This window comes from Lepidochelys kempii, chromosome 10 (genome assembly GCF_965140265.1).
Source record: "Lepidochelys kempii isolate rLepKem1 chromosome 10, rLepKem1.hap2, whole genome shotgun sequence".
Classification (NCBI taxonomy): domain Eukaryota; kingdom Metazoa; phylum Chordata; order Testudines; family Cheloniidae; genus Lepidochelys; species Lepidochelys kempii.
This window is the reverse complement of record NC_133265.1, coordinates 80,658,969-80,673,918: the sequence shown is the minus strand read 5'-3', so window position 1 is coordinate 80,673,918 and position 14,950 is coordinate 80,658,969. Positions and strand designations below refer to the sequence as shown.

Genomic DNA, 14,950 nt, shown 5'->3' with positions numbered 1-14,950 from the left:
TGAACTATTAATTCAGCCTCATGACAGTCACTCCTGTGCTTTGTCTCCTGAGAGACCCTGCTCTTTGGCTTTTTGTTCGTATTTTAAACTTAAGGGTCACTGTCACCTTGAAATCTATTTTTAAAAGGCGTTAAAGGTAATCTAATTTACAAGACCTGCCCCTGAGTCATCCCAGAAATGTTCATGATTTTTTTTTGCAGTCATATTTTCCTATCCTGAAATGTTTCTCTCTCCCCTTTTGCTTTGTGAGAGACCTCCACAAACAGAGGAAACTGACTAATCCAAGGAAATGGTGAAACTGACTATACACAAAGTGCTGTCAGATGCACACAGTAGGCAAACTGAAATAATAAAAATGGCTCTCAGGTTAGAGTAATTTAAGGAGCAACTGAAGTTACAGTTTTCAGAGAAGTAATTTTAGGCTTTCCCTGTAATCCTATTCCAATTAATCAATCAAAATATAATCAGGCTTTTTATAGCGTTTGTCCTAGAGCTTTTAAATAGTAGAGCATGGACATTTTATAACTGGAAACGGTCAGCTGGCCAAACATCTCTGCCCTCTTTAACTAGTGAACTGCAAAGGGAAAAAAATGGGGTTTGCCTCCTTTGTTGTGTATAAAGATCAGATTGTTGGAGGGATGAGGGGTTGATTGCTTTTTACATTAAATATTCAGGACTTGTCATAATTCTAGCAATTTTTTCATCAAGAGCAGAACAGATAGCAATACAACAAGTGACACCTGCCACCTGCTTCACTATAAGGGGACGTGATTTCAGTTCATAGTGTTGCACTTCGTAGCACACGTACCTGTAACTCAAATGTCTCAGCAATATGCAAGGGCAATTTTTGTTAAATATTCAGCATATCCAACCCTTCATTTTAAGGCGGAGAGAGCTCAATCAATGTTGCTTAGACCCATGGAAGACAAGGCGATGAAGTAAAAAATTTAAACACCTGGCAAAAATATAGGGTATCAAAGAGGCACAAAGGGACAAATGTTTTTCCCTAAGCAGGTTACTTTTTACATCCCTTCACTTTCAGTACCAGTCTGCTCGGCAGCGTAAGACAAGCACTCACACCTGATAGGTATTCCGTGGTGAAGTAAGAAAGAAAATTTTCCAGTGATTAGAAGAGGTCTGCTCAGGCCTACTTCTAAAGCCTAACCTAATCCTTAGAGGGTTGACTGTTTTCAGACCCGACCCTTCCCGCCAAACCTGTCAGCACCACTGCCACCTTTTCCTTAGAGCTCAGCCTAGTGAGGGCTTCCCACAGCCCCTCTTACCATGCAGGGGGTCTCCCGCAGTTTCCTACCCAGGGGTTCTGCGCAGCAGCAGCTGCTGCATGCTTTACTTCTGCCAGTTTGCTGGACAAGTCACAGCACCTCTCACTCAGTGCAGCGGTGGGCCTGAAGCTGCCACCACAACACCCCGATGGGCAGGGGGAAGTGATCAGAGCCTCCCTGACCGGACCTGGAGAGAGTTGGATTGTTTTCTGACCTGACACAATCCTGACACTGGTAGTCAGGTCCCTTTGGGTTGGGTTGCACGCTCTAGTAATTGGAGTCTGGGACAGAGGGCTGGTCTCTGTTTCATTTCTACTGTTGATGCACCACGTGACCATTTTCCAAGTTTAATTTTCTACTGTCGTGCATGTTAGGGTTCAGAATAACTTTGATAGAAATTACATGAGTTTTGTCTTCTTCGTTTAGATGACTTTCCTGAGTCCACAGGGGTGAAACGAATCGTACAAGCCTTGAACGCCAATGTCTGGTCTAATGTAGTAATGAAGAGTGGTATGTAACCAAGGCTTTTCTCTGGTGTAAAGCTGGAATTCTGGATAAGTTAATGCCAATAGTTTTCAGTTCTTACAGCTAGAGTTTAAGTTCAGCAGGTTTTTAAAGTGGAAGTACTAGATCCACACTTGCAAAAGGGTATATAAAAACAGAGCTCCTTCTGAGTGCTTTTGGGGGCTGGCTGTTCAGCAATCTTTTCCAGGTGTCTGGCCTTAAAAGACTCAAAATTTACCATCTCACAGCATTCCCGCTATACTCAGAACTGTTATGTTGTAATGGTTGTATTCAAGCATTCCTTGGCGGTCTTTGGTAAGATAGATAGATCAGGGTCAAATGAAATTAAAGCTCATTCAACCAAAGCTCTGGCAGTGAGGTGGCCTGCCTCCCGTCTGTTCTGACTCTAAAACTTGTAATGAAGCCACCTCTAGTTCAGTGCACTTGCCTATCAAGTTTATATTGCCTCACACTGAGTCACAGATCAGTTGTTCTCACACTTTAAAATAGTGGCTAAAATAGGATTGAAGGAAGAGATTGGATTTTCTGAGGAATTCATTCCATGTGTCCCACTTCGTGGAACTGAACGTTACCCTCCCTCCCCAAATACACCCCAAAGTAGAAGCATAAAATAGCACTACCCTATGGTATTTTTAAAATCAGATATTTATACCCTATATTTCTACTGACTCAGCTACTGGTAAGCCAGTGTCCAGACATATTCCATCCTGTACCGTGTATTCCAGAAGGCTGTAGTGGAGACTAAGTTAGCCTACTACTGCTAGTCACTCTTCATAAGATGAGTTGGGTGTGAAAATATACAAAGCTCTCCATTTGTGAGCAATAGAAGCTTCAGAGTCTTTGGTTACATGGAAGTACTTGAGATCAGGAGCAAACATGGAAAAATCATCTCCCCAGGCACTAGGCCATCAGGTAGAGACTGTCAGATTGTGGAAATATCTACTTAGGCTTGGGCTCATTAAAAGGGAGGAGCAGTGCTTGCCTAGCATACTTTATTTTTGTAGTATAGATACAACCATCTTTTCAAACAAAGGACCCTTCAGTTGCCCTTGCAAGTGCATAGACTATCTGAGAAAATGTAGGAAGATGGATTTTCAAGTCACCTCCTCTGTGGCACATATTTCTCTACTATCTTGGCTCCTTCTCCCCGTCCTCCCTCCCCCACCTCACACAGTGACTGAGTATTGAAAGGTCTTTGCTAGTTCCTATAACCGATTACCTAATGGTAGTGTTTTTTCCAGTAGAACATGACTAAGTACTAAACTGGAAATCGATTGTTTTAAATTAACCTGGTGACTGTCGCATTAAGTCAGAATGAGATTTCAAAAAAGGTTCCAACTTTTATATAGCTGTGAGTGCGGTAAAACCAATAGCCATCCCGAGATGGTGTAAATTATTTCATTAGAGTGGAAGACACTTATTTGGCAGCTTGTTTCCTGGTTTTACATCCTGCATTTGACAGATGTTATATTACCGAAGAGCAGGACTCAGTCATATGCTGAATTCTACATTGGGGGGAAGTTCCCACACATCACTAGTGTATTTTGTAAAGGTCAAACTTGTTTAGAATCCAGATTTAAAGTTTCCACTATGCAATAACTACATAGCATTGCTGTACATTACTACAAACATGTCAGGAAATGAACTACATTTGGACTCTCTCGCAGCTTGAGCATACTTTCAAAGGGGCACGACTGAGCTCAGTGTGCCTAAGTAAAACATTGTACAACCTGTAACAATCCTTTGTTTTCAACTTCCTCCTGATCCTTAAAACTGGCTGCAGCAGAAATAAAATCTTAGCTTCTCTGTTGGCTGACCCCTCACCACCAGTCAGTGGCTGCTTGGCCTTGCTGCTTATCCTTCTTTGTGTGAGGATTTTTACAGGAAATGATAGGATGATTTCATAATACTAAGGATTTCTTCTAATGTACCATACCTTCTAAACTAGGATTGGCCATCAAGGCTACATCACAAATACCTATTTTAGTTGCTTTACTTTATTCAGTAGTTGCCTTACTTTAAAATCAGAAGATTCAGCTGTTTTTTACATTTGTAAGAAACTTGTTTTAAAGAATGAATATATTAAATTAATTGTTGGAACATATACATGCTTTCGTTTCTCCAGCAATTCAAATTGTAACTGGAAGAGCCTACTGGAGCCTTCTTTTCTCCCTCTCCCCTAAGAACATGTTTGATGCCTCTTCCACACTCATCTCCTAAATAAGGCAGTACAGCTCTCTATAACAGAGCGAGATGATAGAGCAAAATGGGTACTTCAGTATAGGGTTGAATGGTTACAATTCAGCCACATTATTATACTGAAATAACTGTTTTGTGAATAAAGCCTTGTAACTGTGAACTGAGTGTCACCGGTGCAGCGCTGTCAGCTTGGTGTACTTCAGTGAAGGGAAATGCAAAACGAAAGGAAAATAAATAGGCTTATCTGAGAGGCTGTGCAGAGTTCCATCCTCTGGCCGGGGTAAAGCAGGTCCTTACCTGTGTTTGGTCTTGGGAGTCAGATGGCTCTGTCACCTCCGGGGGTTAGGAGGGGCAAACAAAGTTCTTCGATATAAATAAAACACTTCCTATTCTTTGATGTTCAGGATCAGGCTGAGGAAGTGACTGGCTCTGCTGTCTCCTTACAATGGGGGAAGAGGAACAGGATACTTGCTGCTTTCATTTGAAAGACTCCTCCAGCTGACCTTCTTTCCTGCTTAAGTACTTGTTCCAATGAGCCCAGGTGGAGACTGAGCAGGTTCACTGGGGTGGGGCCAGCTAACTAGTTCTCTCCTTTTTGCAGGGAGCTAACCTCTTCTCTGCCTGCTGTAGTGAGGTATGTAAGCCCTATTGTTTGAACAAATGCTGACTTAACTTCCAGTGGGACAAAGCAGGCATTTTTACTCTTTTACACAAGATAAGGATTGTCAATCTATCACTCTGATCCAGGACTAATTATTACCTATTCTGAACCTCAGACCAGACAATTTTGGGGACAAATTCCACATCTTGAAGTGGAGGAGAAAGCTGTTTAAAAGCTGCTCAGCAGTGTAGTGTGTTCATTTTGCAGTTGTAGAGCAGGATTAGTGGGCAGAGTGCAGGTGAGGTAGTCAAAGGTGCAAAGTTAACACAATCTTCAGCTGGATATGGCTACAACAGATGTGTGTGGGGGTGGGGAGAATGTTTCAGTAGAAACCAATATAGTAAACATACCTTGGCTGCCAAATAAGCAAGTGTGGTGCTCAAAATGATGCTGTGAACACAGCCAGCCTGCTGTTCACAGCTGTTGCAAACTTTGCTTTTTAACTTTGGCATTTGTGAAGCTGTAAAGAATCTGCTGTTGATAACCTAATAGAACCATAAATTATGCCAGTTATTTCTGAGGGAGGGAGTTAGCTAGCTAATTTTTGGCTCCTGGTTCATAGAAAGAATACTGTCTAATGCTTTGCCCTGTTCCAGAGCTGTGCCCAGACGATAAAATAATTTTGACATCCAATAAAATGAGTTTGTAGGGAGACTTCTCAAAGGTGTAACTGCAACTCCAAGGTCTGTGTCTGCCTACTCACAGCTTTAGAGAAACACAGCTTCCTGCTCACAAATCATTGCTATATGGGGCAGTACTTTCAAACCAATATGTCAAGTTCCAAACAAGCTTGCAGGAGAGGGTGCAAATCCTTGTGTCATTTCTCTATATAACATGAGCTCTAATTGTAGAAATGAGAAGCCAACAAGAACTACACTATTACATCACAAAATCCATGCCTCTGCACAGGCAGGGATGTTCTCTCTTGTACCGGCTGGACAATAATGGCCAACCTACTTTCAGATGACTCAAATTGGTTAATAATCTTTCGTTTTTACCACTTCTCCAAAAGACAGCTTTTGCACAGCCTACAGAAACTTTTAAAAACTACTCTGTTGGGCTGTGGGTTCCAATATATTATCACTTCATCTGATGCTAATTTAGTTGGCATACCTCAGATGCTTTCATGCATCTTGCAGCCCAAGGTTTTTAAGGAGATTCAGTCAGCTAGACTGATTCACTTCTTCCCTGGGGCCTCTGGCAAGTAACCTGTTTCATCAATAAAACTGCATACAGCAGAGCCAGTTTAAACAAATACTTGGTAAAAGACTAAAGTGGATTTTTAAAAAAAATCAATCACTAAACTCAAGCACACAATGACAAATTTTATTAAAGGGGAAAGGAGGTATTTGGAATTATTTGAGGGATTTTTACATGTTTTCCAGATAGCTGATGATTTTGGTTTTAAAAAAAAAAAAATCTTGTATAAACTACAAATTGAATTGGAATGTGTATAAAAATTATATCATCCAAGCTGGAGCCTAGAGTTAAGTCATTAGTGCAATGTTAATGTAGGGCAGATTTCTTTTAAAAGTTTAAAAAAAAAAAAAATTCTGACATCTTGCATTTTGAATTATAAGCAGAATGTTATGTTCTTCTAACTTTTCAGTTGACTAAGCCCTCTGTTACTAATAAAATACTTTAAGTGCTCTGAGTCCATTATATTCAGCATGCAAATAATTTATAAATACTTATGTCAGTACCAGCCCTGCAAAAATATTTGTCCTAACATTTAATGTTGCTTGTTAAATTTGTCTCTGCTTAGTAATACTTAGCAGTTTTAAAACCCATCATGCTAGAGGTCAGAGATGGGAGGGTAATGAACTAGTTTCAGCTTCATGGTGCTGGCTTGGTAGGATTTTTTAAAATATTGTTAAAGTACACCGTGTGTTCATAAAAATTGAGTGTCCAGAACATCATACAGTCTGAGTAAACATTGTACTGTGGCCAGTGGACCCGTACGTTAATCCTGCATAAATTTAAAACTATTGTTCATGACATTAAGGTATGTCAGATTTAGAGGATAGAGCTGTATATAAACAAAGGCTTTTGTTGCATTTCCTTTGCGGAATAACAGACATTCACCTCCATTGATGCTGCGTGTGGTATGTGAAACAAACTCCACCACCCTTGTTAATCACTAGTGTACTCTCCTGCTGTGTTCTGAAAATCATACTGAACTGTGTTTCTGTCAGGGGGGTCTGGTGGAATCCAAGCATTAACTGGTACTTAGAGACCAGGACATACAATATCCAGGCCCACACTCACTTTTTAACACCTCCCACGACCCTTGTCCCCACTCTCGTCACTGATTTTAACACTTAGAAATAATGCTGCCATGCCAGTGTTTTTGGACTCAGCCCTGCAACTAGTGGGACTGCTCGCACGCACGAAGGTAAGCATGTGCGCAAGGGTTTGCAGGCTCAGGAGGACAGTTGTGCTAGGCCCCAACCTTATTTTAAATCAGCATCTTTTAGGGACTTCATTTTTTGTAAACTATACGGGCATAGGTTTGTGTCATGATTTATATACTGCTTTAGCTATTTCCTGTAACAGACTTCATCCTATCTGCTGAATTGCTCTTTGGGAATAGTGTTGCATTTTCTATTAAACTAATAGCTGTTTTTCTTCAGACAGGAATCAGGGCTTTGGCCTTCTCAGTACGCTAGCAGGTGCAAACTGCAGCATTGGGTCAGAAGAGAACCAAGATACAAAAGTAAACGTTCTTATTTCTCACTTTTTTTAAAATCAGTGTTTTTCCTCTCTGCCCTGCCCTCCTCCCTGTCACACAATGTGATTACACCCTTTGTCTTCCACCTTCATTTTCTTTTTCCTCAAAGGACACTTCATGTCCTCTCTAAATACAATGTTAAAGGAAATACCCTCTGTAAATGTTATGAAGCCTGAAGACTTGCAGCCTGCATTTTTCTCAAGAAGAAAAGGAGGACTTGTGGCACCTTAGAGACTAACCAATTTATTTGAGCATAAGCTTTCGTGAGCTATAGTTCACTTCATCGGATGCATACTCAAGATTACCTGTAAGATGAATGCCCTTAGTAATGGAACAGCTGTCAGCTTGTGGCTGCGAGCTGTTGCACAGCACAGTTCCTTTGCGCTCAGTAACTTTCCCTGGTGAAACTTGGTTGAATTTTCAATGTGGGTGTTAGTCATAGGCTCTCTGACATTTGTGTAAATGCTTTCCCTCAGACAGCAGGCTGGAGCCAAGAAAAAGTTATACAAAATTCTAGTCAAGATGCTGGGGTTTTTTCATTTATGTCTGGGAGTAGTGTTTGTGCCAGATTAGAGCTACGGTTTGAGAGGTTATTTTTCAAAAGCCCTAAATTGTCTGCAGGAATATCATAGCTCAGAAAAATATGTATCATGGTAGCATTGTGTACATCCACAGTCCTATACAGCACTTTGGATGAGTAAAGATACACAAGATAGGTGCTCTATCCTGAAAAACTTGCATTTCAAGATCCATATGAAACAATCCCTGGAAAAGGCTAAGCTTTCAAGGGAAAACACAAAGCAACTGAATTCTTGGTGTTGCTACACCGCAACTACGTTTGATGTGTAGCTTTAAGTCTTTCACTCAGCTGAGATATTGTTTAAAAAAAATGATTAAGACTATCAAGAATGCTTCTCCTAAACACTCGTTAGACTTTCATAAATATCTGACTCTCTGAACTCCTATTGGCTTCCTGAATGTTTGAACTGGAATAGAGAGAGCTGTTTCTTCTTGGTTATAGTAATAACTGGTAATTTCCCTGACAGCCCCATCCACCAGCAGTGGACAGAGCAGAATCTCATTTAGACAACAGAGGAGATGCAGCTAGCACAAACAACTTGCAGATTGACAGCATTGTAGGTAAGTTCTTCCTTTGCTTAGTAAACAAAATTCTGATGAGTTTTACAGGGTGAGGTAGAAACTAAACCATGATGTGTACAAAAAAGGAACATTCCCAAAAAACTGTGTGGGAAGAGAGCCATTACTCATTATAACTGGATGATTTTGTGGCTTAGTTCTCTGGCCATAGGGTAACCAATATCAGAATAGTTTCCAGTTAGAAACTGCATAATAGTACTTCTCTAAAGATACCACGTTGACTGGATGCTTGCTCTTGGGACTTTTAAGCAGAAGACCAAGAACAGGAACGGAGTAAAAAAAAAAAAAACACTCTTCAGAGAAGTAGAATTACAGATAATCAATTTCCCCTTTTTTTCCCAGCTTGTTTGTGGCAGAATCTTGCTTTAAAGAGACAGTACACAAATCTATGCCTCATTTTTTACATGTCCTTAGCCTTCATTGCTGTCAGTAGTTGACATTTCCTATCATTCAGTCAAAGATTTTAGCATATGTTTGTATTCCCTATTAAAAAGTTGACATGATGAACAACATGCACATGCAGGCATATATGCACCCCTATGCTAGATAGTTACAGAAGGCTACTGGTTCCTGGCCATCCCCATCCTCTCCCCAAAGATAATAGCATAATTGGGGTTGGGGTTGCCAGAGCCCCTAGAAACTAAGTAACCCTCTCATCAAAATCATGCCTCTTTTTGAGAAACCAAGGCCCAACCCTGCCGGGAACAGATTCCCTCAGAATTTAAGACAGAGGTTCCACTTGCCATATTGCTAACTCAGAGCATTCAAGTCTTTCTTCACAACCATGAGGGCTAGAAGCATTTTTTTTTAAATGAAAGCTGAGATCCTCCTGCATGACTACAGGAGCTGGGGCTTTAAGTAAATCTCAAACCATCACAAGACTATCACTATCAAGTTGTGAGACCTAGCAAAACTACACTTATCTCAGAGTAGCTACCAGCCTCATCCCCAACCTACTCTTCAGATCACTGGAAGAGAACATATAGTTCCATGGATGCTTCTGCTTCTGATGGAAAGAGATTATAGGCTTAGTTCTTTTACAGTATGGAAACAAAACTAAAAATATATGTTTTGGGGTTAAGACCAGATTTAAATTGTTCCCTGTTCACAACATTGAGTGTATAAATGTAAAAGTCCCTAGCTTCCAACGTACAGTATTTAACTTATTGGGCTGGGATGTATTAGAGGGGACTAATATGAGAACTTTTAAACTACCTGGTATTGAGTGCTTAACAGGCATTGTCCAAATCCTAGTCTTCTGGGGATTGATGGTGATGTTTAAGCAAAAACTAAGTCAGCACTTCGATTTGTAATGATCCCCAGCCATTTCTAAGGCAGATAGTGTTAAGACCAGCAAGAAAACTTGTTACATTTTGACATTTATAGCCATTTTAAACCATGTTCTTGAACTTTGTCAGATTTTAAAACACCTTGTAATGTGTGTCACGTCAGAACCGAGTAACATAGTAATTAATGCCATGAACCAATGGAAAATTCCAACCTTTTATCCATCACATTGCAAAGGGAGCCAGGAGTCTTTCATTAGTACTCCATATAATGTTTAATATCCAGCAATTTATCATCAAACTAATGTGCTATCCAGCAGGAACAGTCCCGCTTAGATCAATGTTAATATGCTTATTTCAGATCCCATGTTAGATATGGATATTCAAGAGCTAGCCAGTCTTACCACAGGAGGAGGAGACCTGGAGAATTTCGAAAGACTGTTTTCAAAGCTGAAGGAAATGAAAGGTACTGTAAATGAAGAGCACACCATCAGTGACTGGACAGTTAATAGTCAAAAAGCCAGTTAGCAGACCTGGGAACTTCATTGCGTCCATGTGAACATCTTGAAAGTTATTCTTGTAATGGTTGAAATCTTGTTGAACACTTTGATCTGTTGTACTTCCCTTTTCATCTTAACTAGTATTGATCTTGAAAGCAGTAGTCCTTTGTCAATTAAACTCATCATTGTAGGTAAATAGTGCTTTATTTTTAAGAACATCTAAGTAGGTCCCACTGGAGTAGCTCAAACATTCTGCACTAGTCTTCTTTCGTGATCTTCTACTCCACAATCTTCTATGAACAATTCCATGACAAGAATTGTGATTAAAAAAATAGAACTTCATGCTAATCTTAAGGTTTAAGGAGGTTTAGAAATGGTTGTGAGGTGGAATCCAAAATACTTAAAACCACTGAATTTCTAGCGTAGTTGAATTTTGGAAGTCCTCGCTAAAGTCTCCACTCTCTCTCTTTTCCCATGATATTCCAGTAGTTCAGAAATAACTTTCCAATCCCTCTTGGAGCACTGCAGTAGGCCATCTCTGTTTCTCTCAATGCTCAGTAACTCTGCTAACCCTTGAGGGAGACAAACTAACATTACTCTTCTTTTCCCTACAGACAAGGCAGCAACATTGCCCCATGAACAGAGAAAACTGCATGCAGAGAAGGTGAGGTCTGAAACAAGAACTTAAATTCTCCAGAATTCTCCAGCTTTGCGTGTTCATGTTTCTAAATAGCAGCTACTCTTGACGACATTTAGCAAGGCATGACTTTATTTCATAAATAGAAAAATAGATCTGCTCCTGGAGTTTTATACATATAGAGCATCTTCCAAACAGAATACAAATGATCTAATCTGGCCAACAGGCTTACGAATGGGCCTGCTGCTGATCTCCCAGGAAAACGGCAACAATCTGGAATTTTAAAGTTGAGGGCGGGTTACAGTTATCGGAAATTCAGAAATCATGCAGTAGAACTGAAGGCTTGAACCAATTCCATTGAAGTCAGTGGAAAACTCTCTGACTTTAGTGGGAATTAGATCAGACTTTAACAAATTTCACAAACAGATTTTATCTTGCAGATATTCCAAAGCCCTCTAAATTGTCACACCCATTTTGTTGGGATTTTAGCCAGAGAAAGAAAATAACATTTCAGCGAGGAGTACTGTATATAGCTGTCACTACCGTGTTTAACTCCTGGTCACTTTACATTTATTAGCATGTAGCACAAACTTCAAGTGTCTTGAGCTTGTTTTGCTACCTTTGACCCACAGGTGGCCAAAGCATTCTGGATGGCAATTGGAGGAGACAGAGATGAGATTGAAGGCCTCTCCTCAGATGAAGAAAACTAAGTTCTCTGTAGCTGTTTGTAGTAGACCTGATGCAATATCCTAAAAGTTAATGCTGGACGTTTCCGACAAACAACTCATTTTTTGCTGAAGCTGCTATTGGACTTCGTTTGCTTAGAAATTAAGTGATCCTCCTTGCTTATCATTGAGTAACGCATTCCATAACACCTGAAACTGCATTAGATTGTGTTTGTTCTCCTGCCTGTATTCTCTCTGTGTGTGGCTTTTTCTGTGTATTTTTAAGGTAGTGTGTACCATCTTTACCATAAGTAGCAAACCAGTTTATATTTTCCAAATAACCATTTTTGTTGTTTCCTTAGAGTTTTTTAAAAAACAAATTCACCATCTGTTTTTTTTCTATGAGGTTGTCAAATCAGTACTTGAATCTAAACTCAAGATTTGAGGCCTGGATTGGTCTCAAGTTTTTATGTAGCTTTAGAACTAATTTACTGGTTTAAAGGAACCAGACTTGTTTGAGCCAGGAAAAGAAAACTGCTGAATTGCACTCTATTGAGAGATGGTAGAGTAAGGCCACAGGATTAGTCCTGTTCACTGATTGCCATCAATGTTAAAAATGACCTAGGGAAGGGCACAGGCCTAGTACTGGTGAATTTTATCCTAAATGCTGAGTAAAAGCCATCACCTCAACAACACTAAATTGTCACATGACATGCCTTACAGCCTTAGGCACCTGTATTTAATCGGGAGACTAGAAAGTATTAGAGCACCAGCAAGTGGGAGGAGTATTGCTTTGTAGTGGTACTCAGTGCTAGAAAAAGTATAGTAGATTAACAATGAGCGTACTTGGCAAAGTATTCCTCTTCCCCTCTGCCTCATTGTAGATGCTCAGTCTGAGTGTCTCTTTTCCTCCCTGGACACTAGGAAGCAAAGATTGACTGGAGATACATTTAGAGTGTAAGCATATCAGGCACCATTGAGATAATCACCATAAAGACAAGAAATCTGAAAGGAAGAAGGTTGGGGATGGGGGGTAAGAAGGTAAAGGAAAAGCCAGTTACCAGTTTAGTCTACTTTTCTCATCAAACATAACTAACTCTCATCAGAGAGCAGATAGGGATACAGTGAAAGGAGGTGGGACCTACCTTAAACAGTGGCCCATAAAACATGTCTTTCCATGCTAGAAGAGAAAAGCCACTTTAGATGATGCAACCAGCCGTCTTGCAACTATTCAGCACAAGGGCCCAGGCTTCTCTAATGCCTCTCAGGCTTGTCATGTGCCACGCCCGGTATTCCCTAACCCACATGAAAATAGTCCATGTCAAGACAATCGTTTTTACTTTGAAAAGAGAAAGAGCTTTTACTTTTCTGATACTTGAGCCGCAGTGTACATTAAATTTTAGGGATTATGGAGCCTATACTTTCAGTGAAACTCCATAAATGCATCCATAAAAGCTGAATTTCTGGAAGCCCTATGACAATAGGGTCTTTCGCATCCACAGAACTTGGTCTATTCTTTTGATCCTGGGTTAGGATCAAATGAAGATGAAACAGGAGGGTGGCAGGAACACTCAAAGCCACAAGTCAAAACTGAAAATTGTGAAGCCATTATGAATAGCAACTAATGCTGCTTTGATCATAGTTGAGGCTCAGCTGTAAGGGCTTGCCACCTGTGATTCCATCACAGCAAAGTGGACCTTTTTGAATGGCGGTTGCTTTGTATGGAGAGACCTTACACTGCTTCCTGTCTCTGTGTCCAGTCATTTGTGTGTTTCTCCTGGGACTGACTTTGCAGGAGCCATGGGAAAGTCTCAGACCTCCTCAGGCAAGAGTCTAAAGTGAAAGGCTGCAGGGATGGATCTGATTCCTTATATGCAGAAGACTGTGCTGGGAGGCACTGCTCTCTCCTCAGAACCATCCTCCCAGTCAACAGTGTTGGAAATCAAACTGAAGGGGTTTGAGACAACTCTCCGCAACAGCTCTTTTGTTCTGTTGTTTTCCATCTCATCCTGTTCTATCCTCTTCTGCAAGCAGAAAGAGCTTTGAGGAAGAGATCATGGAGTTATATTCTGTTGAGTTATAGTGTTTCATGCCTCCTTGCTTCGTGGAAGGCAGAGACTTTACCCTTTGCTAAATATTTGGTCAGGTGGTGGGGAGGCATGTGGCAAAAGAGTAGAGAAGACTCATTTAAATACCCTAAAGAGCAGCATGCATTTGAATGCTCTGTAAAGCAGATTCACAGGATACATCTGGCCGTAGTTTAAAATTTAAGATCTTGACTGACTTTTTTTTTTTAAAGTGCTGGCAGGTGAAGCAAGAGACACCAGTAAGAGGTAAGAACCCAAGGCATGCAGGGAATGAGTACACCAATCCAACCTAACCACCCCGTCTTCCTGCTAACTGGGAGGGATATTTGGGGTAGGGACGGAGGGGGGTGAGAAGTCTTTAAAAGACCAGCACAAGTTGATACGATTGGCAGGAAAGTGCCAGGACTCCCAAACAGCAGTAACTAGCCAGGATTGTCAGCACAGTATGCGCTTCCACTGCCACTAGTCCCTGTAACGGCCATTCGTTTCCACGGGTTTTAACACTTGCCCCAACGTGTCAGCACGTCAGGGAGTGCTTTGGAACAGCTTAGTGCTGTAAACTTGTATCCCAGCAGTTGAAGCACTTTAAATAAAAATCTATTCATGAGTCAAACTAGCTGTTGTGGCTAGAAAATAGGATGGAATTAAATTCAGCGATTCTTAGATTATTGAATTGTATTTTTTGAGAACTTGTGTGGTGGTTTTTTTTCTTCTGTTTTTTGGCTGCAAAATTTCTTACAGTAGAGGTTTTAGAAATAAATAAAGCAAGTGTTAATGGAAAAGCAAAATGAAAAAAGCTGCTGTATCCTTTTGTTTAGGGTTTTCTTTAGTGTGTAAACTAGCATTGTAAACATGGAAATGGGCTGATTAAAATGCTATTTAAATACATCTGTAACAGTTTGGAAATCACTTTTAATCTCATGTTAGTAGTTAAATAAGGACATGGCTTGCAAGAGGTGAACTTTCCTTAGCTCTTGGAAAACTGGCATTCTAGTGGCTCCACTGAGCTTTTGATCAGGCCCTTTAGTAGTCTACTTAACTGCTTAGGGTAAAGCTATTGGCTACCAAAGATTCCCTTTGCAATTGAAATTGGACAAGCGTACCTCCCTCCTGCTTAAGCCCTAACCCAGGAAGGCACTTAAACACTTGACTTTAGAGGGACGACTCATATGGTTAAAGTTAGGCACGTGCTTAACTGGGACCTTAAGCAGTTGTGCA

The 14,950-nt window shown here is 40.5% G+C and overlaps 1 protein-coding gene across 2 annotated transcripts in view; it reads left to right on the top strand.

Annotated features, from left to right (window-relative positions):
* Positions 1 to 14,620, top strand: part of AAGAB (alpha and gamma adaptin binding protein) — a 29,530-nt gene extending 14,910 nt beyond the window's left edge. For both annotated transcript variants that reach the window (XM_073304428.1, XM_073304429.1), the window contains 6 exons: positions 1,710 to 1,793; positions 7,302 to 7,384; positions 8,446 to 8,539; positions 10,205 to 10,309; positions 10,958 to 11,007; positions 11,613 to 14,620. In XM_073304428.1, the coding sequence (XP_073160529.1) occupies positions 1,710 to 1,793; positions 7,302 to 7,384; positions 8,446 to 8,539; positions 10,205 to 10,309; positions 10,958 to 11,007; positions 11,613 to 11,690 (494 nt within the window). In that variant the 3' untranslated portion in view covers positions 11,691 to 14,620. The remainder of the gene's footprint in view (positions 1 to 1,709; positions 1,794 to 7,301; positions 7,385 to 8,445; positions 8,540 to 10,204; positions 10,310 to 10,957; positions 11,008 to 11,612) is intronic.
* The last annotated feature ends 330 nt before the right edge of the window (positions 14,621 to 14,950 follow it).